This window comes from Lonchura striata, chromosome Z, assembly GCF_050655825.1.
Source record: "Lonchura striata isolate lonStrDom1 chromosome Z, ASM5065582v1, whole genome shotgun sequence".
Lineage (NCBI taxonomy): Eukaryota > Metazoa > Chordata > Aves > Passeriformes > Estrildidae > Lonchura > Lonchura striata.
The window spans coordinates 52,239,048-52,265,945 of record NC_140740.1 but is presented as its reverse complement, the minus strand read 5'-3'; the positions used below and the strand labels follow the sequence as shown (position 1 = coordinate 52,265,945).

Sequence of the window (26,898 nt, the reverse complement as noted above, 5' to 3'; positions counted from 1 at the left end):
GTACCTGTGTACATCCTGTGTTGGGTATCTTTCCTCACAGGTTCTACCTCTCAGCTCAGGCATGTCAGCTGTCCCTGTTAAGAGAACAGCTGCCACACTTGTCCTTTGCATTGGAGTTGATGCCATTCAAGATCTAAGCATAGAATAAGCGACTAAAGCTGAAAATCAGAGCATCTGCATTTTGGTGATGCTCAGAACAACTGGAGCTGTCAGACTATCCAGCTTTTAACTTGCAGTGATCAAGAGTCGCAATCAGCTTTGTGCAAGCTTTGGTTGCCAAAGCAGGATGGCAGGAGTGAGGACAAGCCTGTAATGCTCAGTGAATATAAGCAGATTTTGCTGCTCTTGCATTCAGCTGCTGCTAACAAGGGCTAAGGCAACAACTTAACACAACATGGGTTTTGGAGTATGCTTAAATCTTTCTTTATTGGAATGAAGCTGGAGTCCAAGCAATTCCAGAGTGGCGGAATCATGCAAGCAGTGGAAGGCATCACAAGGGTAATTGATGGTAGCCCAACCAGTCAGACAGCCACACATACAGGGTTAAAGTACTGAATCCTGATTTGTCTTCTGGAATCATGACAAGTTGGGAACTGCAGCCAACAACAGCTTTGATGTTTCTCGAAAGAAAATAAAATGCTTTTTAAAAATTAACTTGTTAAATTAGATGAGGAAGTTCAAAAGAATTTGCAATTGTTTAGATTATAGTCTGGTCTCAACTTTAGTTCTTTGCAAAAACTGTCTCGATTTTCAGTGATGAAGTTGTGTTGGGCTTACGTACATATTTCAGAAGTTAGCTGTTATAAGCCTGTGCAGAGAATCTCCCAAAGAGGTTAAGTACAGTAGCATGGCATTTATTAAAAGATCCCCTCTACTCATGATCTTTGCAGTTACTGGGTTCTTGCTCTGGCTATACCAAGTATATGGAGAAATGGTCAAACGAATGCACAAGAACTCTAGTTTTGAGTGCTTCACTGCTAATTGAGCAATGCAAAGAAATGAGGCATTTTTGGTTTATTCAAAAGTTACAAAAAAATGTTAACACTACAGCTTAAGGATAAGTGAATAATCCCCTTTGTCAAATGTGCTGAGCATAAAGCCTGCAGTGCAGTTTTATAAAATAGAACACAGCTTGGATGTGTGCTTAATGCCACTGTAAGAAGTGATTCTGTTTCTTGAGTTGTCTTCTTTTGGATCTGGCTGGGACATGATAGGAACACATTCAAGTGCCCTTTTCTTCTGTACTCTGTGCAACACGATTCTGTAGACCCCTGTTATGGAGCTGCGTGCATCTCTTCCCCGGTTGTTCTGAATGTGCTGTTCTGTGATTCCCAGATCTTCCAGAATATTTTTCACTTCAATTTCTTCTTCTTTTAGTGTACTGATATCTGATAAATATTTTGGATCCAGTTTAAATGTCTGTAAAGGTTTGGGGAACTGTATTCCTTGCATCCATTCACTGTTCATTATCAGTTTGACAGAGTATCGCTTGGTTGGTACTGGCTGAAGGACTCCTTTTATCAGTTTCTGGCAATTTTCTGAGAGGCAGGGAGGCAAAGTGTATGTCCCTTCAAGAATGCACTTTTTCAGCTTGCCTACTGTATCTGCCCGGAATGGCATGCTACCTGTCATCATGAAGTATAAGAGGATTCCCAGTGCCCAGATGTCTACATAGATGCCAATATAATTTTCATCTCGGAAGAGTTCAGGAGCAGCGTAAGGAGGAGAGCCACAGAAAGTTTTTAAAGTTTCATCTCTTTTACTTAATGTACTGAATCCAAAGTCTCCCACCTTAACACAGGTGTTACTGGCATAGAACACGTTTTCTGCTTTCAGGTCCCGGTGAATGATATTATTGTCATGCTGTGGAAGAAGAGGAAAAGTTGGTATTGGTTTGTTCCCAGGAAAGTTCTCAATGGCTACCTCTAATTGGTTAATTACCCTGAAGGAGAAAGGGAGTTATCTTGAGCAAATTCAGAAACTAGTATTGCAATTGGAAAAATTATTAAACAATTCTAACTTCGTTCTCCAAGGATACAAAAACAATTGAGATGGGGGAGAAGAAGGGTGCTGGGATTTTTTTAAGCACAGCACTCTCAACTTGTTAACTAATGGCAACTATTCTCATTTAGCAAATGCGTGAGGACAGCATGACTAATCCTACAAGACTAGACACCTCTCATGTGCAAAATTTTTTATTTTTTTAGGGTTCACAGCAATTGTTTTTGTAGTTACTACATGTACCTTACAGATTTCAACATTTAGTTAACCCAACTGAACATTATCAGAGATAAAGTAAGAAATTTGCTATCATTATATTCTGTGATCTAATGTCCTATGAGGAACTGGTGGGGGCAGGAGAAAAGGACCACAGACTTGGGCTTCACAGTACTTCATGTTGCAGGGCAACCAAGTTTAATGGTGTTCTAGTTTTAGAAATTTGTAATACATACACCTTAATTTCTACTATTTTCCGTTGGTAATAGTAGTTATGAACTCAAACTGAATTTGCTCTGCTTAGTCATGACATACCTGTCTTGATTAAGAGTTTAGCTTTATCTTTGGAATAACTAGAAGGAATGGATAAACACTCTCCACCTTATCCTTTGGAGTAACATCATAACAGTGTCTGGAGGAAATAAAGAAACCCTTTAGCATCCAATTTCAACTTTTATCAGTAACTGCCAGGGATCCTCTGTCCTTGTGGGATGGCAGCAGGGAGGTAGGATTTGTGTGGCCTGGATGCGATGACTTAGCAAAAGTGAAATGAGCAGAAGTCTCTGTGTACAAATGAAGAGGTTGGCCAGCCTGATAGTCTATGTATAATTCTAAGAAATAGATGTAGTGTAATTTTGAAATGTAAATTCAGTTTGTGTAGCTGCAGGGTGCCTGTCCTATGGATTAAATGTTGAAGCTAATCCACCACTTAAAGCACATACGATCATTTCGTCAAAATACATAAGAAATGCATGCTGTTTATGTAAGCCGCGAGTAGTGTGTGATGCAGTCTCCAGACGTCTGACATGGGATCACCCTTGTTTCTGACTTCAGCGGAAGCTGTTGGCAAGGATGACAGGAGACGCCGGAGAGGGCACCCTGAGCCAGTTTTAACGAATGCTGCTTCTCAGACTTGTAAAACAGTTCTCTGTGGATGGTTTTTTAATGTTTTGGTTTTGTTTGTTTGTTTGTTTGTTTGTTTGTTTGTTTGTTTGTTTTAAGTAGTTGTAATCACTCTGCAAAGTTTTAGAGATGCACCGAAGTAATTAATTGCTCATTTTCTGCCTTGACAAGATGCTTTTGGCTCTACACAATAGCATCATCCTAAGTGTATGTACTGAGGACGAGGCAAGAAGTGGCTTCTTGCGTTTTAACCTCACAGATTTGCATCGAAGTGAGGACCAGGAATTGACTGTCTTTAAGTGACAGATTCACACATTCATTAATAAGCAAGCCGGATGTTTGCAACATCTAACCAGCCTCTCTGAAAGCGAAAGAGTGACTGATCCTATGTTTTGAAAGAGGGAGGGAAGAAAGGAAGCTTTGTTCACTGGTGCCCACAGCACATTAAAGCAAACAGAACACTAGTGCTAGAAGAGTGATTCTACCTATCAGGTGTTTCCAGTCTCCTCCCAAAAGCTGTCAACAGAGAGGCAGTAACGTGAGGTGGACGTGAAAACCCTCACATGCCAGAAATGTGCGCCTGAAATTTTGGGTAGTAGTACATCTACTGTTGAAATTCAAAAGAAATATCCACAAAATGAGCTCAGAATAGTGAGAGGCAGCATGCCTGTGTAAGAGCAACTTACCATGTGCTTCACAGCAGACACAATCTGGGAGAAGATTATTTTACACTCTGTTTCTAGCAGCTTTCCTTCTGTACTGATTTTAGTGAAGAGTTCCCCACCTCCTGCATACTCCATCACCAGGTGCAGTTTTGAGAGCGTCTCCACCACTTCATACAGCCTGATGATATTTGGGTGGTGCAGCTTTTCCATGCTGGATATCTCACGAGACAGCAAACGTTGAGTCTTTCTGTCTAGCTTTGTCTTGTCCAAAATCTTAATTGCAACTTTCTCTGAGAAGAAAAACATTTTTTCCATGTTGTTAATGCAAGGGGTACAAATGGTAATACCATTTACATACAACGATGCTTGGTGGTAGAAATGCAATAAAATTTCACGTCATCAGTATAAACTAAGCTGCAGGGGCCTACTAAACCCTGCAATCTTTCACACAACCCCTGCCCCTTCCTGTCTAGGACTTGGTACTCGGTGCTGGGGTAACTGAAGGCTGGTAGAATATTCCAAGGGCTGATCAAATAATCTGCTGCCTTGGTGTGCTTTGCTGTGACAGGCTTATACATGTTTGAAGACACAGCATCTGCTTTTGGTGTTCACTGCTGGTAGAGAAAGTCTGTGCTTTTGTTGTTACCTCAGAGCTCCTCAGATGAGCCAGGTACTTGGAGACTTATGGAGGTGTGAAACGTGTGTGCTTTGTTTCCGACCAGACAGACAAATTTGTAAGGAATTTAGAGGCTTTGGCTATTTTATTCTGAGCAGTGAAGTTGAGTAAGTTGCAGGGATCCTATAAAACAGCAAATCTAGCTGTCATATACTGTTCTGGTAATGCAAAGCTGCTGTTAAGTCCTACATGTTCCTGGAATCCAAATAGTGAAGCCAAAGGCCACAAAGTACAAATATATATATCTGCAGCTGCACCACATCATCAGGGTAGCTCAGAGCAATATGAATAGGTAAATCACAGTTGCCCTTATGTTCCTGTTTTAGTCTGTAGGTTACAGCTTTTGTCTTTACTCTTCTGAACACAGCTGGTATTTGAAGGATTAGTCTGGTTAACACAGGTTTACAGTGGCTTTGTATAACTTGTTAGGATGGCAAAATTAAAATGGATCACAGCAATAAAAACAACTATTTATTCCTGTTTTGTTTCTTTTTTTCTCAAGACTATCTTAGTCAAACAATCACAGATTTCTTTAAAATTAATCACTTTTAATAAATCTTTGAGGAAAAAAATTTCATCTTTGTTTCTAGTAAATGGGAATAAATTAGGAAAAGCTATTGTTCTCTTATTGCTGTAAGAAAAGAGAGAGAAGGCTGTTATATTTCTATAGATGTTCAGGTATAAAAGCATGCATGTTTTTACTGAATATTACCAAGTTTTAACTGAAGTTTAGTATTTCAACATATATAATGGAATGTTAAGAATACTTATGCATGTGTCTGTACAGATCAAGAAAACTCCATGTTTAGTATATTTACATTTTTTAGTGTGATATATATATCAACTGATCTCTCTACTGAAGTGCAGAAGATGCTTGAAGCACATGTGATTCTTGTGGTGGAAGGTGCTGAATTATCCCTTGACGTCCCTGTTTTCAGGAGTCTGTGCTGAGCACAGGGCAGTTATCCTGGTCATGCTGCTTCTCTCGGACCTGAGGGAGAGCCCCTCAGGGAAGCAGGTATCTCCTGTGTGGTGTGGAACTGGGTGAACCAGGAGGAAATGCAGCTACTGACAGTGACTGCTGACATAGTGAAAGACCTTTGTCATGTTCATAGCACACTGATCTCCTAAACTAAGAGGAAAGAGCAACAACTTGCAGTAGGTTATATTTGCACAACTAAATGCTTACAACTCTTACAATTTTAACCATGCAAGTTGGGGACATTTGGGCTTTAAAATAAAATATTCTAGGTTAATTTTTCCCCTTCTATTTTGTTCTACTTCTCCTCTTGGTAAGTTTTCCTGCTAAGTTTTAAAAGGAAAGAAGAGGGGGGAAAAAAGGTTTTGAACTGAAGAGCCTGATCCTACTCAAACACCACCATAAATCAGGACCAAGCTCCTTTAAATCTACATCATTGCAGTTGCAAAAGCATTCCATGCAAAGAAACCTGACACCTTCCTTTTCCTGTCTAAACTCTTCCTTTCTGCTTCCAAACAATGCTTGGTTTACAAATCCTCTATTACTCTTGCTTAGCAGCTGTGCTGAACTTGACATTTTTATCAGGAAGCTTATTTACAAAAATACTTACAAAAAGAGTTCAAAGAGATTTTGATTGACTAGATGCAGTGTATGAGGTTTGAAAACTGCTAGGTGAAATCTTAGTAATACAAACTAGGAAAAGCTTGGAAATAGTTTCAGGAAGAAATGGTGTATGCTGTGATGGCAGAAGGACAAAATATACAAACAAAAGTTTAAATTAATTAAAAATAAAAGAAAGCTCGGTGCCTAAACATTCCTGCTTTTAAAATTGGTGTCACATTAGACAGATTTCTTATTAGCTATAAATTTTGAATGCTCTTAATTGCTTCTATTCAGCTGTGCTCTCACACTTCCTTTGTCAGATAGAACACATGTAAAATAAAAGTTATACAGGGCTTAGGAACTTAACAGTCCTTAGCAAGAAAACTCCATTAATTTCTGGAGAAAATCTCTGCCAAAATTCAGGTTAATATAGTGGGCAAAGTCCCTGAATAACACAACACACATAGAAGCATAAATCAGAAAAGACCTCTCAAAGGAACATCTACATATCTTTTAAGTATCTCCAAGGATGATGACTTTATCAGTCACTGTGAAGACCATTCCAAGGCCTGACCACTCCTGTGGTATAGAAATTTTTTTCCTAATGTCCAATGTAAACATCAACCTTCCCTGGCACAATCTGAGGCCATTTCTTCTTACTCTGTCCCTTGCTACCTGGGAGAAGAGGCCAACCCCCACCTGGATACACCCCCTGACAGGCAGTTGTAGGGAGTGAAAAGGTCTCCCCTGAGCCTCCTTTCCTGCAAACTAAACACCCCCAGTTCCCTCAGCTGCTCCTCAAAAGACTTGTGCTCCCCACCCCAATTCTGTTGACCTTCTCTGGACCCTCCAGCACCTCAAAGTCTCTCTTGTAGTGAAGAGTCCAAAACAAATGAAACACAGGATTTGAGGCATGGTCTCAAATGCCCATGGTCTCAGTGCCCAGCACAGGGGGACAATCCCTGCCCTGGTCCTGCTGCCACACCATTGCTGATCCAGGCCAGGATGCCATTGGCCTTCTTGGCCACCTGGGCACACCCTGGCTCATGTTCAGCTGCTGTCACCAGCATCCCCAGGTCCTTTCCAGCCACTCTGCCCCAGCCTGTGGCGCTGCCTGGGGCTGTTGTGACCCAAGGGCAGGACCTGGCACTTGGCCTTGTTGAACCTCACAGCACTGGCCTCAGCCCATCGATGCAGCCTGTCCAGATCCTCTGCAGAGCCTTCCTGCCCTCCAGCAGATCAACACTCCCACCCAATGTGTTGTCACCTGCAAATTGAGTCACATTAATCAGGGCTAGGCCCAATACTGAGCCCTGCAGAACTCCACTAGTGTCTATCCATATGGATACAACTGCATTCAGGATCATTCCCTGCGTCCAGATAGCCAGACAGCCTTTTATCCAGTGAAGAGTGCACCTGTCTAAGCCATGCAATATGGCATCTACATCATATCACTGAAGATTTTTCTGTGTTTTCTAAACAACCAAGACAGCTCTTGTGAAGGAAAAAAAGTTCATAATCCAGTATGATCCAAGTTTTTTCCTCTCTCTCTCCCTCTCTCTCTCTCTCTAGAAATCATGTGTTCTGCATCAACAGATCACAAGGGCAACAAAAAAGCTCATCTTAGTAAAAAACAGAATTGTTTCCTCTTTTGATACAGGATGATACAGGAGGGAGACCATACTAAAACTGGCAGTAACTGAAGAGCTGAACAGCCCTCTGATATATATACCACCCTCTTCCACAGAGACCAGACCAGCCTTAATGATGAAGCCTTTTTTTATATTAATCAGATTTAAAAAAAGACTTGCACCAATTAACACTGTGCAGGAACATTACTTCATTGCCAACACAACTGTATCTACCACAAAAAATTGAATTATCTTTGGTGGTGGTGAGTGTGTATATATGTATATATGTATGTATGCCTATGTGCAACTTCCTGTTCTTCTGTCCACACCCATGGATTTTATTAGCACAGATAAACTCACAGGCAGAATGAGTCAGAAAATATTTATCTTTCATTTTTCTTTCCTCATGACAGTTACAAACTTTGCAACAATAAATCAACTCCCTTTTCAGTGAACATTTTAACCAAAAAAGTTACAAACAAACAAAATAAAAATAATTTGAGAGATTTCTGTTGAAAAATAACCTTTTCCAGAAAAAGAAAAAGTGCAGTTTTGGTTTTGATATTTAGTTTGTCTGAGATTACTGTATTCACTGAAGTTCAAAAATTTTCAATCAGTTCTATTCAGATACTAAAGCAACCTGTTTCCTAAGTAAGTTCAGCAAAGGGTTCATCCAGATCAAATTTTTAACCACCTTTCATTAGCATTCTTTGTGTTCTCAGTACAGGAGCAGCATTCCCTCTAGCAGTAAGCACAAAACAGTTACCTCAGGAAGAAAATGAAATATCACAGAAGAGGAAACAACTTTTGGGCCAAGTAGAACAGAGGTGCTTTTCTGAAATAAGCATAACCAAAAACTCAACACCCAGCTAAAGCAATCCTTGAGTGTTGGCAGGCTTAAATGTGAAAAATTAAGTGTCATTGGTTCTCCACTTATATTCTCAGTGGAACAACCATACACCCAAAGGATAACTGTGAGCTTTCATGCCCCTTAAATCTCAGCTGAAAGAGGTGATTAAAGAAAATAAAAATAGATAACACAGTTTTGAGGTATATCTTGTTCTCTCACCTGTAAGACAATGAAGGGAAGGAGAATCAATCAAACTGAAAAGTAAAAAATCTTAGAAGAAAAGCAAGATAGTAGTGTACAAAGATACAGAGAAAACTAGTCACCCTGATGGAAAACAGCAACAATTTCTGTTATTGTCAGACAAAGGCAGAAGAAGAAACAGGACAGCTGATGACAAGTTATACTTATGACTGAAGTGTCCACTGCAGTTACCTAGCCCTTCAAGTCCTTTCTAGAAGCAGTAGATAGGGTGCTTCATATAATTAAAACAAGAAAAATAACTGACAATTCAACACAAACACTGATTTGGCAATACCAGAGCTTGTTCCCCTGCTCCCATTCCCTCCACACCTATAGCCCCATCCTATCTTTTTACAGTAAAGAACCACCAGCAAATTAGTTAAGTGGGCATAGCATTTCTCACCAAAATTACCATGACCAAAAAAATTTTTTGGCCATACTAGTGAAATTTGTGATGAAACAAAGGAAGCCTTGCTACCTCTGGCTGCAGGCAGGAGCATGCCTAACCTGCTCTCCTGGGCATTCATCACCTGTATCCCTGCAAGCCAGGAGCTGGGGCAGGGAAGAGGAGACTGGATGGACAGGGCAGGTTATAGGAGGGGAGGCCCATTACCATACTTCAAAGTGTGGAGTGTCTGAGCCACAGGATGTGTTAACTTCATGAAGTGATGAAGTAATAAATTCCACCTGTAATAGTTGCCAGGTAGAGAAATTGTTTCTAGTTTCTTTAAAGCCTAATTCAACCCTAAGCATTTATGTGTGTAACCCGATCTACAGATTAACTCAAAAACATTAAAATACAAACACACACACACACACACACACACACACACACACACACACACACACAGTCCCCCTCTCTCTCTCTATGTGTATTTAAGGTTCATACAGCATCTTTTTTCCTAAAAGAGGCCATAGGTCACTCAGCATGCAATAGTGCTTACCTTTGGTTAGGGAATGAATTCCAAGCTTCACTTGTGAGAAATTCCCACTTCCTATTTCTCCTCTGACTCGATAGAAGGCAATTCTCTTTCCCAGTGTTAATTCTTTCACCACTTTTTCATTATGAGACATATCCTGCATTAGTTTCTCAAATGGGGTCAGCCTGTGCTGGTTGCCCTCTTCATCTCCTTCATGGCACTCTGGGCGCCCATCATCTTCTCCGCTGTCCTCATGATGCCACCTGGAACAGTGTTATTTTCCAAGATTTCCTTCATTCACATATCCTGTTGTCATAGTCTATAATCACTTCCCCATTTAACAAGATGTCCTGATAAGTTTAAATTAAGTAATTCTGTATGAATATGCAATCCTGCACATTATGGACACTGTGACAAATGCAGCAAAAGAAAAAAAAAATAGCAGCTTAAAGAAAGTCCAAAGACTAGTTTGAAAATTAATTCAAAAACAAATCTGGCACATCTATATATTGCATGTCCTGTTCAGAGACAAAACATCCATTCCTAACTAATAGACTTAGTGTGTCAGGATCTTCAGCTGCAAGGTAAAAGAGGCTTTCCAATTAAAACTGCAAACTTCGTGCACATAAGTGGCAAGGTGCTCACTCTCTGTGCAGTACATTTGACACATGCAAAATATTTGACACAAATATTCAGATTTTAGTTTGAGCCTTTAAAAACTAACTTGATAGATAAAGGTCAAACAGAAAGATGATTAACTGCTCTGAATAAATCCAAATACTTATAGCTAATTTTGAATAGCTGACCTTAAGAGCGTAGTTCTCCTTGATTCTGGTGAATGTCCAAAAGCTGACTGTAGGGATTGCCTTTGATTCATTCTTCAGCCTGTGAGCTTGTCACTGTACCTTGGAAATGTCACTGTGTGTGGAAGCCTTGCTGTGAAAAGTACGCTGCCCCTCTGTTTCTTTCCCATGATGTGTTCAACAAAGCAACTGATTCTGCAAGATGACAGGAAAAGCATAAACTGTGCACTAGGCAAAAGAAATGCTACGCCTCAGTATCCCTGCAGTCACATGGCAGGACAATACAGGATTAAGTAACTGCAATGTCACGTTAACCCTCCTTTATTTAGATGAGCTTTCTTTAACGCCTTGAGCCTTCTCAAAATTTTGCCAGACGCGTGGTGTTCCTGAGCAGACAGATGAAGAAAGTAATTAAAACCTTTACATAACAGCCATACGCTTCACTGAATGACAGCATGACCCATACCATTTCACCAGTTTAAGTGGCAGCAGACATAGAAGTACTTACCCTAAATACACAAGCAACCACTTACGTTTAAAGCAGCACACTATTTTTTTTTCCTCTTTACTGTTCTTTCTTAACCTTGAAAGCCAGGAGTTGATCAGCAAGTGCTCATCATGCAGCTGCACGCCTGAGGGTGGTGAGCTGGGTACGAGAGCTGAGACAGTGCAGGCAGTGGCAGCGCTCACCTCCCCTGCTCCCAGCCTGCAGCACATACGACTGATGGACACAGGAGACACCTGACTGCCAGGACAGATGCACCAGATTGAGGGGGAGTGAATCAGACCAGTAACTCACTGCCTGAAGCTTAGGTCGACAGTCACCTAAGGTGCTACACTAGCAGAGGGCATGTGACATTTGCCAGGTGGAGCTGCCCTCTAAACCCCACAATCTCCTTCGTGAGCAAGAGGAAGAGAGGTCAGAGGCATGACCTAAGCCCAAAGCAAAGTGATGGTTTCATTAAATGGGAACTGGAGTGGCACAGAAGCACTCATCTGCTCCTTCAAAGAGGCCAAGACTGACCCATGTTTTGGGACACTGCTCCCTGCCTTGAGACCCATTGAAGAAATCTTAAAAGTCACTTTACCTCTCTGTGCTGCAGCCACATTGTGGTTACACAAACTTGTCCCAGGGTGAGGCAGAAAGTCTGACTTTCCCTCAGAGTCTGTGACTCTGTCACTTCTCTGAATCAGGGACACTTATTACTGTGTGTGCTGCAAACTTAATGGCTGATGCAGTTTGTAACTGGAACAGAGAGAGAATTTACTATGTTCATAATACCTTTGTTAACTCTTTTTGGCTTACTCATGTTTGAAGAAAATAGCCCTTTTCATTGTTGACAGAAACTAAAAATAATAAATACATCATTGTTGACAGAAATTAAAAATAATAAATACATCATTGTATTATTCTCTGGAGATAAATAGAGTGGAACCCCTGACAAATACTGTATGTGTACATACAGCTAATGGCCAAATCCTGGATATGGTTATTAGGGAAGAGACCAAGTGAAAAATGAGAAAACATTTCAGTGTTCTCCCACCAGGCCACTCCTTCTTAGAACTAAGTGTACCCCCTATTTTATTATTTTATACCTCCAAAGAAAACATCTATGTGGAAGGATACCCCATCCCCATGCAAACTGAAAATCCCAAACCCCACACCTTACACTCTGTTTTCCTCCATTTAAGAAAAGGACAATTTCTTTCAGGAGTGTCTGACTCACAGGTTTTCTGCTTTAACATGTTTCACATCACAATTGTAAAAGTATTCTAGGTAGTAAAAAAATCCTTATATGAAACTCAGCTGTATTTCACAGCTTTAATGGTGGATGACACTCTAGCAGAGCAGGGCTTTTGGAAGGCACTTGTCTGCTGTACAGTGCCACAGCAATTCAGAGGCAGAATTCTGGCCCCACTCTGCCCTTTGATCTTGAGAACAGCAGCACAGGCTGTCCACAGGAAAAGTCTGGAAACCTCCATGAGCAGTGTCAGGCATGCCATGTACAAACTGTAAAATATTATTTAACCACATCTTTTGCTGGGCAGTGACATCCTCACCACCTAAGAATAGCTATAACTTATGGCTATAACCTCCAGAGTGGCAGGTGTGGACAATTCTGCTCCTGCAAAAGAAGAAACACACAACTACCACCATCTTCTGCAAAAATTATCAGTGCCTTTGCAGTTAAGTGGTTATACAGAAAAGACTGATTGTGTTTGAAAGGTTTCCTTCAAACAGACTTGTGTAGACAAGCCCCTCCTGAATATGTTCCATCAAGGCACAGAAGGCAACTAGCCCAGTCCATGTGGATCCAGAGACAAATGATATGGGAATGCCACAACCTTGTGGGGACAGAGGAGTCAAGAGAAAAGCAAAACTGCATTGAGGCATCAGAACGTGGCTCTTCCTGAATTTGCTCCTGCAGAATTTTTCCTGGGGCTCAACATGCTATTTTTTAGAGTACAGCCTACCATTAATCTCCCTTTCAGACTTGACATGCAACTGTCAACCCTGCAACCTCCTGGCACTTGGCCAGCTGGCTAGGTTTCCCTTGTCTTTTGAGATGAGCTATTTCAGTATTCCTGGTGTTAGCAGTATATATACCATCTATTTATGGCCTACATTCCTTCCTGTAATCAAACCAGCAAAATCTATCCTGATATCATACCAAAGGTCACTAACTGTAAAAGAAAATAATTCTAAGAGAGAAGGGAAAAACAAGGAAATCAGGAGTGATCCAAATACAATGAAGGACCAATCTTTTTTTTTTTTCCCTCCAGTCTGGCTGACTGGTGACCAGAAGAGCTTCACAAAAATTTATCAAACCAAATAATCACTTTAAAAAGCAAAATAAGCAAGAAAAAAAAAAGAAAAGAAAAGAAAAGAAAAGAAAAACCACCAAAAACCCCACAAAAAACCAAAAAACAAAACCAAAAGCAAACCACAACAAAAAGCATCACAAGACAGTGAATGAATGTATCAATCCTTTAAGATCTAACACTGTTGTTTAACCTTGTTTTTTTAACTGACATTCTCCTTCTATTCTAAGAAGTGCTTAGTACTATCAGGCTTCAGCTACAGGTTCAGTTTAAACCCTGCATCACAACTCTTAAGAAAGTTCAGAATGACTGGAAAAAGAATTAAACAAGGAGATCACTAGGTATAGAGAATTTTGTTCCTAAAATCCCATCTTGACAGACAGATAAAAAGTGACCTGGTTTTAAGAAGCTTTGAATGGAGCACAGAAGCAGCTAGACCAGTGCTCTTTGATAGCACTGTGTTTTGCAAATTGGTCTCTTTCATTAAATCTGTCTTTCAGAGAGGCAAAAATCCACTCAGCTTTGAATACTTAAACTGATGTAGTTCCTATTAGAGTAAATGCGAAGGAAGTTACACTGGAGGGAATCCTACCACTCAAACTGTCAGAGTACCAGGTGATTTTAATGAGGATGTCACTGGATATTGTAACTCATTCACTAGAGTTCCCTTTTCAGCCCCTCTGCTGTCTAGTCTGAGGAGACGGGTATTTTTAAGGTATTTCCCTAGGGTAGGGGATTAGTTTTTTTTAATTCCCTTGAAGAACAGCATGTCTCCTGCTTAGTAGATTATATGCACCATGTGCCAGCTTTGGATCAAAACTGAATTTACAGTAGCAGGGATTTTTTTCTAACTCATCTGCTGGAAAAATATTGACCCCGTAAAACACCAACAATGTACTATACTCCTGTGTATAGAAGATCTACCTTTTAGAAAAGAGGCCAGGACTGTTCTAGTCCTGCAAGACCTGTAGCACAGACTACAGGTGACACAAAAGCTCTGCTCTGCAGACAGACACCACAGATAAAGTAACAACTCAACTTCTGTGCTTATGCTCAAGTAATATTGAGTGCATGGCTGCCGTGGCCAAAGAAAGTCAACATTTGTTCAAGGTTTGTTCCTAGCACATTTCTGATTTACGCGAGAAGCACCCTCAGTCTTATTTCTGTGAATGCCAGAAAACAGAATGACTATATAAAATACACCCCAGAACTTCACATGAATTGTTTAAAAACACCCTCCAAACCCAACTATTCAAAATACAAAATACAGCATGGTTACAGGATGAACAGAGACCTCTATGTTCCCATCTCATGTAGGAGAAAATACTAACAGGGCACTGACCATGGAGAACCTCTAGAAACTACTTTCTCTCTCTGTCCAGGCCCACATACCACCCACTTCCTTAAATCCCAGAATTACTACTGTTAGCTGGCACAGCATTCAGTTTGCCAGTTATTGTTTATGAAAACCAGACATGAAGAACACCATTCTTACCACCTTCCTGCTGTGCCTGGAAATGTTTTAATAACAGCCACACGATGAGCCTGGGCTGGCAGGTGGGCAGGGCATCACTGCCAGTTCTGTGCTGCTGCACTGGACAGGCTGGAGCTGCAGTGTGAACTCGAGCTGAAGGGACTGTAACCCGTAGACCATGGGAGCAGGTACCCCTCAAAGCGTCTGGCCGTGGTTGGCTGTGCCACAGCAGGTACACCTCTGGAGGGATTATGACCCATGCAGGCCACACTGGAGCAGGTGCATTTCGAAGGACTGTGCCTGAGCAAATTTACACTGCAGCAGGTATAGCCCTGAGGAGACTGTGGCTCACAGATATGGCTCCACTTGAAGCAGGTACAGCCCTAAGGTACTGCAGACTATGGGTAAATCCAAGCTGGAGCAGGGGCATATGGGGAGCACTTCACTGCAATGTCAAACCACGAAACATTGGACTCAATCATCTTAAGGGTCTTTACCAATATAAATGATGCTATTGTTTTTAGCTTAAGACATGGCATTGTTTTCCCACACAGGGAACATTAACATATGCAGCAACCCTGGCTAAAATGGAACATAAACACTTTCAAGGCTTCTGTGCAAAAACTCACTTACAGGCCACAGCACCAAGAAGGGAAGGAGGAAGAGATAACAAACAGTTGTGCTGTACTCACTCCTTCCTCACAATGAAATGCCTGTTCTACATGCTCTTACCAACAAAAAGAATAAAAAAACAACAAACAACTCAAGAAACTCTGGAATAAAAAGAAAAAAAAACAGCAAAAAAATAACCCTCTACACTGGAATACACTAACTCTTACCTGCAATTTAATTCTACAATTGTACTTAGAGCAAAAGACAGGGAACTCTGAAACCCATTCAGAAGTTTAATAAGCCTGAGCCCTTTACACTGAAGGAGAATACAGGTGGATACTTACTCAAGTGTCCCCTAATGCCAGTGGAAAGACTGAAACTTTCATCTTTTGCACTGACCCCACAGTCATTCTGGGATGGACCCTAAAGACAAGCCCAATTGCTTGGAACCCGACCAGCCCCTTGCCAGATCTGCTGATTGACCACTATTCAGCACAGGTCACTGTAGCACAAAACTATAGATCTAAGCAACATTTATTTAGTCCAACTTCTTTCTTGCCAGGACCAGAGATAAGAAATAGAGGAAAAACACACTGGTGTGCCCTGTTTTGTGGTCCACCCCTAAAAGATCTGTCCATGATCTTCAACAGGCTAACCCTCCTGCATCCAGGATTGCCATGGCCTGACCCACGGAGAGCGACCCAGCAGGACTGCCGGGCTGGGCTGGCACAAGCACACACTCACCTGCTCAGGGTGCCCACGGCTGCGTGGCAGCAGCAGCTCTGGGAGTCCCGCAGGACCACTGGCAGGCACTTCATGTGACACGCTGTCAGGGCTCAGCACAGACTCACCTTCCCACCTCCCCGCGGGTTACCTGCCAACAGGCTGGAATAAGCTCTTGGTGAGATGAGGGAAGGCTGCACAGAGCCCTCGGCAGTCAGAGCTTACATAACCCTGCCAACACAGGTTGGGTGCAGCCCAGATGGTGGAGTCTCACATGAAATCCACTGTCTGCAATGTACAGAGCATATGGAAAAGAAAATCAACATAACACGAACCAAACTAAGCAAGTACATAAAGACTTGTGAACTAGAAGCTAAAGCTGGAAAGGGGGGGGGGGGGGTGGTGCAGGGAGACAACTCCTTTCATCCTTTTATAGCACTGCTGATAAAACAAGTAGAAAGAAAATTTAAGTGAATTAGTCTTTTGTGCAGAAATTAATTGTGCAGAAAATAGCACTAAAAACAAAGACAAAAAAATTTATTAGTAGAACCCATTGATTTCCCAGGTCTTTGAAATACATGAGAGGGATTCATTTGAAGTCTGACTATTTGAAATTAAATTTACCCTTTCAAAACTTTAGTCTGGCCAGTCTATTTTATTTCTTTCTTTGAGGTTAATGCAAATGACCTCAATTTCCCTCAGAATTGTTCTTCCAAGATAAAATAAATTTCCAGTAATATGTATTTCTGAGTCAGCAGAGATGCAATGAAGTCTTTATTAGCCCTTTAACAAACAGAAAAAAATTACATCTAACCTGGTTATTTCTCTAAACATTAGTTTGACTCCTTTTTTTGTGAAAATAAAATAAATTTTCTAGATAAAGCAAGCTATAGTCCAAGAAGTAAGAAACAGGCAAAACAGGCTGAAATCACTAAAGAAATCAGTCTTCACTTACATCAAGAAAATTATTGCATATTTAGGCATATATGCATTGCTAAGAAGACAGCCTACAATAAAATCACCCTGTCATTTTCAAGGAAGAGAAATTTAAAATGTGCTCCCATACAAGGGCAACAGAACATTTTCTGGTTCATATTGTCTATCACAGTTTTCTTTCACTATCCCCACTTACTTAGTAGTTGGGCCTTAAAAGCAGAAACAACTCTGGTTACCTCTAACAAGGGAATCAAATTTAGTTGCATCACTTTATATGCACTACGCAAAAGTACTGAGTAATGAAGGGCTAAGCATATTAATGTCATTTTTCATTGTAACTGGGCAGAAGATAAGCAGATGGTATTATTCTCCAAGGACCTACTTGAAAGTATATAAATCCTGCACTGCACTTTGATACATACTTTATACTGACTGGAGCTTCCAGTTTTTCAGGATAATCTCTAAGACACTTGAGATTTACCTTGAATCAGTATTAAGAAAACACTGCATTACAGTAATTACATTTCTCACTAATAGAAGAAACAGATGTAGAAATATAATATCCACATAAAGTGTCAGGAAAGCAGCATCATAAAGACTGTCTCCTTAGTTTTAAAAATGCTGAAGAACTATCCCCTGAAAGTGTTGTTGCAACTTCTCTCCCTGTCCATTTTAAACATCCTGAAGTGACTGCAGCTTTGAGAGCTTTTTGAGCTTTTAGATTAAAAAAATCTAGATAGAAAGACAGGTAAATATCTGCATTTCTCATCTCACTGACCATTAGACTGGAAATATCTAGAATACACCTGAAAACAACACAGAAGACAGTCCCAGACATATTTCTCTAGTAATGTAAGACTGTGCCACCTTCTCAAACTGAAGGAGCTTAGCAGGAAGAAATCTGATCTTATTTGACATCCTGCAGGTTGCAAGTCATTAATCTCTGTATGTCAAAGACATCTTTCACTAAGATTCCTCTTCCACTGGACTGAGAACAGAATAGGTATTTTTGAAACTTGGATCTAGAGAAACAGTAGAAAGGCAGCAAGAAACACTCAAGACTGCGGATTGAAATGTTCTATCAGTTTTGTCAGTCTGGTGCATATCCTAAATGAGGAATATTAACCCAATCAAGATGAAGCACAACCCTAGATTTTAGTCTTCTTTTGCAACTTTGACTTCAGTATTGCAGCTTTATGCTTCACGTGCATCCTAGGCTTCCTTTACAAGCCTTTTTTTGCTGGTTTTTTTTTTCTTTTTCCTTTTTAACTGACCTGGGTTTGGAGCACTGAAAAATTCATAATGCTCTCTCAAACTGAATTTCCAAGTGCAGCAGTGTGTGCTGAGGAAGCTGCCAGCACATTTAGGCAACTGACCTCTCCTGCTGAGAGGATCAGCAGAGCACACAGTATTTGAGGGCAGGCACAGACCAATACTCTGGGAAACTGCAGAAGAGGAACACTTGCAGAGCTCCAAGGAATACAGACCTTGCTACTGATCCACTGAAAGAGTCATATGAAAAAGCTGCTACATCTGAAATCCCTAAAACCCATGCTACTTTTCATATCACATTTAAACAGCAAAAACTATCCTGAATTGAATTAATTGATAACATTAATTGAATTAATGTTAATATATTTTGCTAGCATTTAATTTCATTAGCTAATATTATAGACATTTGTTATCTGTCCTGGGACTCAGACTATTATTATTATTATTATTACTGCGGTTCTCACTACTATTATTACTGTGAAAATGAAGGGTTATGTGAACTATGTTTCCTTAGAAAGAACAAAGCAAATCTGAGTAAAACAGATTGTAACAATTAATACTTTGTTAAAATGGCAATGTTCAAGTTTAGGGAAGAGGTTTTGACAAATATGCAACAATTAAGAATAAGTCCATGGTTTTACATGTAACTCTATCATTACATATAACTCTATGGTATTACACAGATACTAATTAGATTCCATGATTTCAGGAAGCATAGATTCACTATGGAAGCAGAAAGCAAATATATGCAGAAGTACAGCAAAAACAAATTTTAGAACATCTTTCAGCTATAATCTTCCCTGTAAGCATCCACTCCCATGACACAGTTCTGTGGACAACCACCACACACGTAACACAATCCAAAATCCTAAATTCTTTTAAAAGTCTATAAGTAAGAGGCTCCAGTTTCTCACCTTTTCTCAATCTTTTCCTCAAAGAAATCTGCAGGAGAATTTCAGATTAGAATCCAGAAATGTATCTGTGGCTAGAGGTATGAAGACAACTTTATAAGCGATTCCTATTAGACTGAAGCTCTGAAATAGCAATCTATTTTTAAATAGACAACAATGTAATGCTGCTAGCATTTCATTCACTGACTAATCTCTCCTGGATTTGCTTAATGCTACACCCCTTTCCATCAGCCTTCTATCAGCTCAAGGAAAAGCAGCTGCCTGAGTGCAACAGAACTCAATGAAAAGGAAGAAACTCTAATTTCATTTTAGTTTGTAAAGTAGGGGGGGGAATGGCGGGGGAAGACAATAGGAAAACAAGTTGAATTAGTTCAAAACTAGTGTTTAAGAGAAAGAAAAGAGAAAGAAAATGGATAGAGTCAAAATATTTTAAGTCTATACTACTTTAATGGTATGAGTTGCTAGAGCACAACTTTTTTTTTTTCCATTTATTACTGTAATTAAACTATGAAATTTATTGAGTGAGTTTTGTTGAGACTACTGTTTAAGTGGTACATACGTGACATTAATTGCCAGCAGGCAAATATACTGAAGGGAAAAAAAGGCTTTAAAACCATAGTGATGCTTTTGTATACTACTAAAGACACAGTGTCACTAGTGGTTCATATAATTGTGCATTTAAAAACATAAAGTTATAAGACCAGCTAAGGTTTCCAGGACAGCTTTTGTGAGTAGAGGAAAATGGGAACGAGAGAGAGAGGAACAATCTGTTCAGTTTTCCAAACCCAGCAGGCTAACACATGGAGGCCAGCAAGATGAAACAAGAAATGCTTATGTTGCTCTGAAATCTGAAAAAAGCACAGCTGGCAATCCAGAAGGTCCCATTCTCTCAAGACAAACCCTGACTTGTCAGGTGCTGGGCAGGATAACAGCCTTGGCAGGATGTCACCTGCTGTCAGGATGACAGTCAAAGCCTCTGGCAGTAAAAGGCCAAGTCCTCACGTGCTGGGTGCATCACCCCAAGCTCAAAGGCCAGATGGCAACACTTTTTCTGGAGAAAGGGCACCCTTCCATCTTCCTAATTATTAAAAAATGCATCATGAGGAACTCCAGCATCAAGACCAAAATAATTTTACTCTTCACAGCATTTCACAAATGACATTATATCATATTAGCATCACAGTATGATAGCAGGAAATAGGTCAGGAAATGAAGACATGCAAAGAGTTGAATGTTGTAATGACTGTATTTTCAGGTAAAATGGATTTGTTTGATCTCCTATATCCTCAGTCTAGTAAATAAGTTCCATTAAGAGTCTGAAACCTCTCAGGGAGCAGACTCATGAGCAGCTTTGAGGGGGTGCATTTGAAGAAATTCTCCAGCAAGCATCTCAGAGTAACACAACACTGTCCTGGTATAATATTACCTGGTAATGTACCAGAGCTAGAACTGCTTTGCTGGCACCAAGATCTTAAGCCTGCAGTTTAAAGATTAACTGATTTTTCTGGTTCCTCCAAAGGTCTCTGACTGAACCTTCATTGACAATATTTACTCTTCTGTCTCTTCACAGCAGCAGCATTTCTCAGTTCTACAGCTCTAGCTGAGAGAAAAAAAGAAAGAAAATGCATACCTCTTGCATCCTCTTCATATAATTAGTACTTAACCCAGTTAATCATACCATTTAATCTGATGACCCCATGCAGAGCTCAACAGGACTGAAAAGAGATTATTCTCATAACCTCTAAAGAACAGGGCTGACATAATTTGGTTAACTGGGCCAAAGAACTTAATATATTTTTCATGTCTCTCAGTGTTTCTCATTTTTAAACCCAAGGACACCCCTAACCACTCTAAATACAAAGATACAGTTACTTACAATTATATTATTTAACACTGTAGAGTCACTTATTCAACATAAAAACCAGAAACCCATTAATTTGAAAGTCTACTCCCAATTCAGAACTAGCATCAAGCCTGTATCCTGCACCCCTTGCACTCTCTATATCTTGTGGATATTGAATTCCACAACTTTTCATATACATGATACAGAACTGAACATACACACATTGCCAAACCAAAGACAACCACTCCTTGCTGTGCTTTCTTCTTGTTAATGAAAAGTAAATTAGATGTGCATTAGATGTTCACTCTAGACAGTGTCACAGTTCCTGCTTTTTACTCCTGATAATAATACTCCTAATATTCCATTAAGATGTTTCACATATTTTTCCTTTGTAACAAAAAAATGCACAAAAATTACTGCTTGTATGTACAGTTCACTGTACAGAAGTAAAGGAGTTAAGCCAACAGCTTTTGTGAATTTTTACTGTATGCCCACAACAATCACACACAGATGATCATAATTATGAAATTGAACCTTAAAGATTGTTAGACCACAGCTGCTAGCCTGATGGATGTAATGAAAACAATGGAGTCTCATTTCCGATTAAGAGGGGATCTGTTCACATTTTCTATTTGAGTACCAACAATGGAACTTCTCATCATGTAAAGGAGTCTTAACAATACATTTACAAATTCTGGAAGTTCTTATTACAGCACTAAATGTAAGACAGATTTCTGAGCTTTAAGAAGTTCTGCAATACTACTGAATCAGATGAAAATAAATTTATAGAGGGACTTCTCATGTAGCTTGATCAAGCTGAATTCCCTTCCTTCAGCCCACATGGGAATTCCAATTCTGAGTTTTCATGCAATTATTATTTCGAAGTAATTCAGACTTTCTTTGAATTATAATTTCTGACTTAGTAGTTGAAGGAACACACAAAAAATACTGTTAATAGAGGCATTTTTCATCCTTTCTCAGAGGTTTCACTAGATGACCTAGTGTTTGCACTCCAAGAATCAGACAGAACACAGACATCTTTTGAGCATGTCCCTATTGCTTCCATACTGGAATGCATTTGTCAATCCCTCTATTGGAAGAATGTCTTACACAGATGAAAATTATAGTAGGACATGTAAACCTTGACTGTACAAATTGTACAAATGAGAGCAAATAATCTTTAAAACTCCAGAGTCCTTGGCAGACATCTCCTGTTCACAACCCTGAAATCCCTTCCACACATCATGCTATATTTACTGTTGGGAGGATTAGTGGAGACCAAAACAAAAAAAAAGTGAACTCCCAGTGCTAAAGCTGCCAAACCTCACAAAGCACTTCTGAAGGATAAAATTCCTGGGGAGCTGTATTGCAACCAATTGTCATTTCAGTGTCTACCAGCTGAAGAAGGTACATCTGGACAAAACAAGTTCTGTTTGCTATTAAACAAAACAAACAAAACCAACAGAATCCAGGTCAAAAGAGCTTTTGAAAAATAGTCTTGTGACTGGAGCACTTACATAGACTTTAGTGATGTATCTGAATCCCTGTTCTGAACTCAGAAGAAGGAATTCAGATGCATTCTTTCAATGTACTGCCACTGCTCAACTATCCTATAAGCACTGAAAACTATTAAAGCAAATTTCTAGAAAACTATAGAGAGGGCAATTCAAAGGCTGTGATGCAGATCCATGTAGCAATTTACATGTATGCAACTATCACATCCTCATGTGAAGGAAAGTTAAGAAATAATTTCTCAACATCTGGCTTATGGGCACAGCTCTATGAAAGACACTTGAATAAAGTAGTGTGATATTTAGAAATAATTAGGCCTCAGTTCCTGTTCTGTTAAGTACAGAAGTTTCAGCAACTCCAATATATATATTCCCATAAATATTCAATATACTTTGGTTAATGTATATAGTTTCACGTCATGTGTAGGGCTACAGGTATTTCTTAACTTCAGTCTTTTCTTTTTCTACCAAACGTGTTCTCAAACAGTCATCAGATCCTGGGTCAGCAAAGACCAGCAAAGAGGATGATAGAATCCACATCTGGGAAAAGGGCCAAACCCAGCTTGCTCTTTGGTTATTAAGGGAAACTTGCATTTTATTTTTTTTTCTACTTAGCAAGGTTATCAGCTGTTTCAGGTGGTATCAAGCAGCCAAAAGGGGATGGGACAGAAAAGCAGGAGAGATTAAAAATAGAAAAAAAGCTAAAACCCAAAGCCCCAGAGAAGAACAACAAAGACATTGAAACAAAATACTTTTGAAAATCATTACTTCTGCAAAAAGTTGTCAATCTTAATTACAAATGAACTACTGTCAAGAGAAATCTTCAAATGGAGCTGATTACACTTCAAATTAAGATAAAAAATTAGCTATGCATATTCTGCAATAGAGCTGACACTTCGCACTAGTATTACTTCTGAACTACTTTCCTTTGATGTTTTTTTTCAAAATCTGATCCTTGCAGAACCTGAGCATTTTTCAACACGTCATGGATGTCCCCACCAGGACAGCTGTTCAGGTGCAGCCCCAGTTTCTAGGTGACACCTGCAGAAATGCAGTTCCTGTTACAAACACAAGCCTTTAATGATGAGAGTGCAGCTGCCCTCTGCCCTCACTGCAGGAGCACAGGTAAAGGAAGCCCAGGCTGAATGTGCTCCCTTCCAAGCAAGGGACACAACATGCACATCCACAGAGGTCTGAATGTCTGTGCTCAGTGTGGCGCTGCAGCTGTGCAGTGCTGAACATCCCTGCGACACTGAAATCCCTGTGCTCCTTGTGCTGTGCTTTTTGGTATCTTAAATAACCCTGCACACTGCTGAAAGCAAGTAAAGCAAGACTTCCCCATTAAATGCTAATGGAAATGCACCACTAGGAATGAAACACTGACTACTCAATGATCAGCTCTCCTTCAACGCAATTATGCCATGCTTGGGCAGATAAGTGGAATTTTATTTAAGAGCAGAACTCAGGCTCAGGCCTACATTATAATTTTTTGACTTGGGCCAAGCTGAAACAGACTCTTCAACCTGACTTCTAGAAAACTAAGCTCCTAAATGATGATTCTGTGGAACCCATAACCAATCAGAAAGTCCCGAACTTAAACCACTCTGTTGTGTGTAAAAATGAAACTGAAAATGAGAAGCGCAGTTACATTCTCCTTTTGTAATTATGAGCCCAGTTTCATGCTGCTCCTCTCAGCCCACAATTAGCTCAATTCACAGTGGCCTGGCAGGGCAGAGAAGAAAACTGGCAGTGCAATCAACCCTTGTGGGACAAAGAAAAATGGATTTTTTCAGCTGTCAAAAAACTGCCCTGTCTACAGGCTTGCTGTAGAGGACAGGCCTATCATTTTACACAAACGCAGCCTCTCAAAGAGGCCACCTTACACATATGAACTGAGCCTGCCCACCTTGCTTTTGTGAGAACTTTCTCAAACACTGATGTTCATAAGTACATTTCAGCAAGCTAATGCAGTGGAAGTAATAATATAGTAATTGTAAAATAATAAAAGAGGGATCAGGTCACATGAGTAGTAGTGGTCCTGAATTGTTCATAGACAGATGAATTTTCAAGCACACTTTACTACTCAATTGCCTTGCAGGTAGTATGTTGTCTAAATTCCTTCCAGATTAAACACAATCTTATTTTGCTATTAGAGCTTTAAAAGTCATGATAGCATCAGCAAGCATTGCTGCACAGTGTCACACGCAGACTATCTTAATGAGGGACTAAAGAGTCCTTATACTTCTGATACAATCTCTAAAACATAAATGACATAATAATTCAGGGTGAGAACAATTATTCATTATAAACACCTGAAAAACATGGGGCTTCAGACACTGAGGCAAGTTATACATTTCTGTTACAACATGAAATTTTTCCATGATATAACACTGCATCTTTCTGAAAAGATCAGAGGTGTGTTGGCTGGACTCTGGGCACTATTTCCATGGAAAGCATTTAACCCAGCTGTTATCAGTCTGCTCAGAACTGATGACCTAATTTGGAGACTGGATTACACTGCACACACAGATTAATGCACTGCTGGACAGCTGCGTGGATTTATTATTCCCATGACAACCAGCAGAAAATGTATCCCACTAATCCTCCCCGCACAGAACAGATCTCTCTCCATGCACCACTAACAAGATTTATCACTAGCACAGTCATACTTTCAATTATTTAATTGCAGATATCTAGACTGGTATAATCTCTAACTCTCTCTGCATCTTAAAATATCAATTCACAATCAGAAGAGACGCTCATATGATGTACTAATGCTGAAAGCAGTGAAAATCCTTGGATATTATCTGAAATGTATAATTTCTTAGAAAATATTAGTGATTTCCAAGTAATTTTCCAGGGCACTGAGTAAATTTGTGTTTATTTTACTAACATGAGAAAGTGAGTATTACCCAGCACTTCTCACACTAGGCATAGTCCTCTCATATTTCAAGCAAGATATACACTGATTTCTATTTTGGAGTTTGGTAACTTGTTTTTGTTGCAATGAGAAGAGTCTTTGGTTTCATGATTCAGGAGAGAAAATCAGAAAACTGGACAGTATTTTCAGTTCCATCACTGCCTGCTTGCAGGATTATTTAGTCTGTGTAACCATAAAAAAACTCTGAAAAAAATTAAAAAGAGGGAAAATAAAAGCCTTTTGGGTACTTCACAGTAAGTTAGAAGCTGAGCTAAATAATACTTGCTGAGTGTCCTAAAAGAGAGCTGTCTATGCATGAAGGACTATTTTCTTCCAAACACACAGAAGAGCCATGCTGGAGATTTTCTAAGTATTAGCCAAGAATTTCAAAGGTTGAAGATTATTTCCTAATTCACAGTAAATATTAGGAAGAGAAGCAAACACACCCAATTGCTAGTGCTTTGAAACCACAGAGGAGCTAAAACTGGCCATGAAGAAACTGTGAGAGGTTCCAGACATAAGAAGCTAATAATCCCATCTTGTCAGTACGGTTCAAAATCATGTGCTGTCCTTTGCTGTGTTCTTCCACCCCAGTGAAACCCAACCTCTAAAAAAGAGTAACAACCCCAAATCCTCCCACAAAGTGCAACTTCTGAAGGTGTATCTTACAAGCATCTCTGTCACATGTACTTCCCCCAGATAAAGCACTACAGCTGCCACAATTCTGCATTTCCTTGGGTCAGTGTCTCGTGGAGTAGGAACTTGCAGTGGCTCCATTCCAGAGCATTTTCTCAGTGGTAAAGTCCAGAAATTCCTTCCATGAAGTTCAACCTTTTGGTTCAACAGGAATCAAAGAAAAATCCTTTTCAGCAAAGGGCCAACAGATCAGTTTATTGTAATGTTGCTGCAGTATGAAAACCCCAATTATCTTCCAGTGTAATTTAATTGCCTTCAAAGCAGAATCAGTACATTCTAATGTGTTATAATGACTTATTTGTATTTACAATAGTGCAGATCCTGTGTTAGTTCACAAAATCACTGTTTTTCCATCTGGCAAGGCTAAGGACTCCATAACTGGACATTTTTTTGAACACCCACCCAGGCGCTGCAGTTTTAAAACAATACTCTGAAAAGATCGCAAACAAGCAACTGTAGGAAGAGGAGAACCGGCATGTTCAAGTATTTATTTGCTAAACTCCCAAACAGACTGACTATCTAGGACTAACTAAAATCTTAAAGTTCTCACCTCTATTTGCTGGATAAGGCACTACTTAGGAAACAACCATCAATGAATGGAAGACAGTAGATTATTAATATATTCAAGAAAAATAAATTATCTCAACCAAATTATTTGCTCATTTCCATTCATGAGCTTGCTCCGGCCCT

The 26,898-nt window shown here is 39.8% G+C and overlaps 1 protein-coding gene across 8 annotated transcripts; it reads right to left on the bottom strand.

Annotated features, from left to right (window-relative positions):
- Window positions 1-399: 399 nt before the first annotated feature.
- Window positions 400-19,401, bottom strand: NIM1K (NIM1 serine/threonine protein kinase). 8 transcript variants are annotated; one of them, XM_085568101.1, is made up of 6 exons: window positions 19,242-19,401; window positions 16,141-16,407; window positions 10,491-10,873; window positions 9,709-9,947; window positions 3,807-4,075; window positions 400-1,863 (listed from the first exon to the last, which is right to left on the bottom strand). In XM_085568101.1, exons 3-6 carry the CDS (start codon window positions 10,559-10,561, stop codon window positions 1,114-1,116), a joined length of 1,329 nt encoding a protein of 442 aa, XP_085424227.1. In that variant the 5' UTR covers window positions 10,562-10,873; window positions 16,141-16,407; window positions 19,242-19,401; the 3' UTR covers window positions 400-1,113. The 8 variants fall into 8 exon arrangements, with proteins under 8 accessions (XP_085424227.1, XP_021409579.1, XP_085424230.1 ...); XM_021553904.3 differs by having other exon boundaries at window positions 10,491-10,682; XM_085568104.1 differs by having other exon boundaries at window positions 10,491-10,682; window positions 16,248-16,407.
- Between the last annotated feature and the right edge of the window lie 7,497 nt (window positions 19,402-26,898).

What these genes read in the sequence shown, in the direction of transcription:
- NIM1K (XM_085568101.1), bottom strand. Translation starts at nt 10,561, where the DNA reads ATGAATCAAAGGCAATCCCTACAGTCAGCTTTTGGACATTCACCAGAA. An exon ending in AGGAGAACTACGCTCTTAAG is followed by an intron (nt 9,948 to 10,490) that starts GTCAGCTATTCA and finishes ACACTGTTCCAG; the next exon opens with GTGGCATCATGAGGACAGCG. An exon ending in TGTCTGCTGTGAAGCACATG is followed by an intron (nt 1,864 to 3,806) that starts GTAAGTTGCTCT and finishes CTTCTTCCACAG; the next exon opens with CATGACAATAATATCATTCA.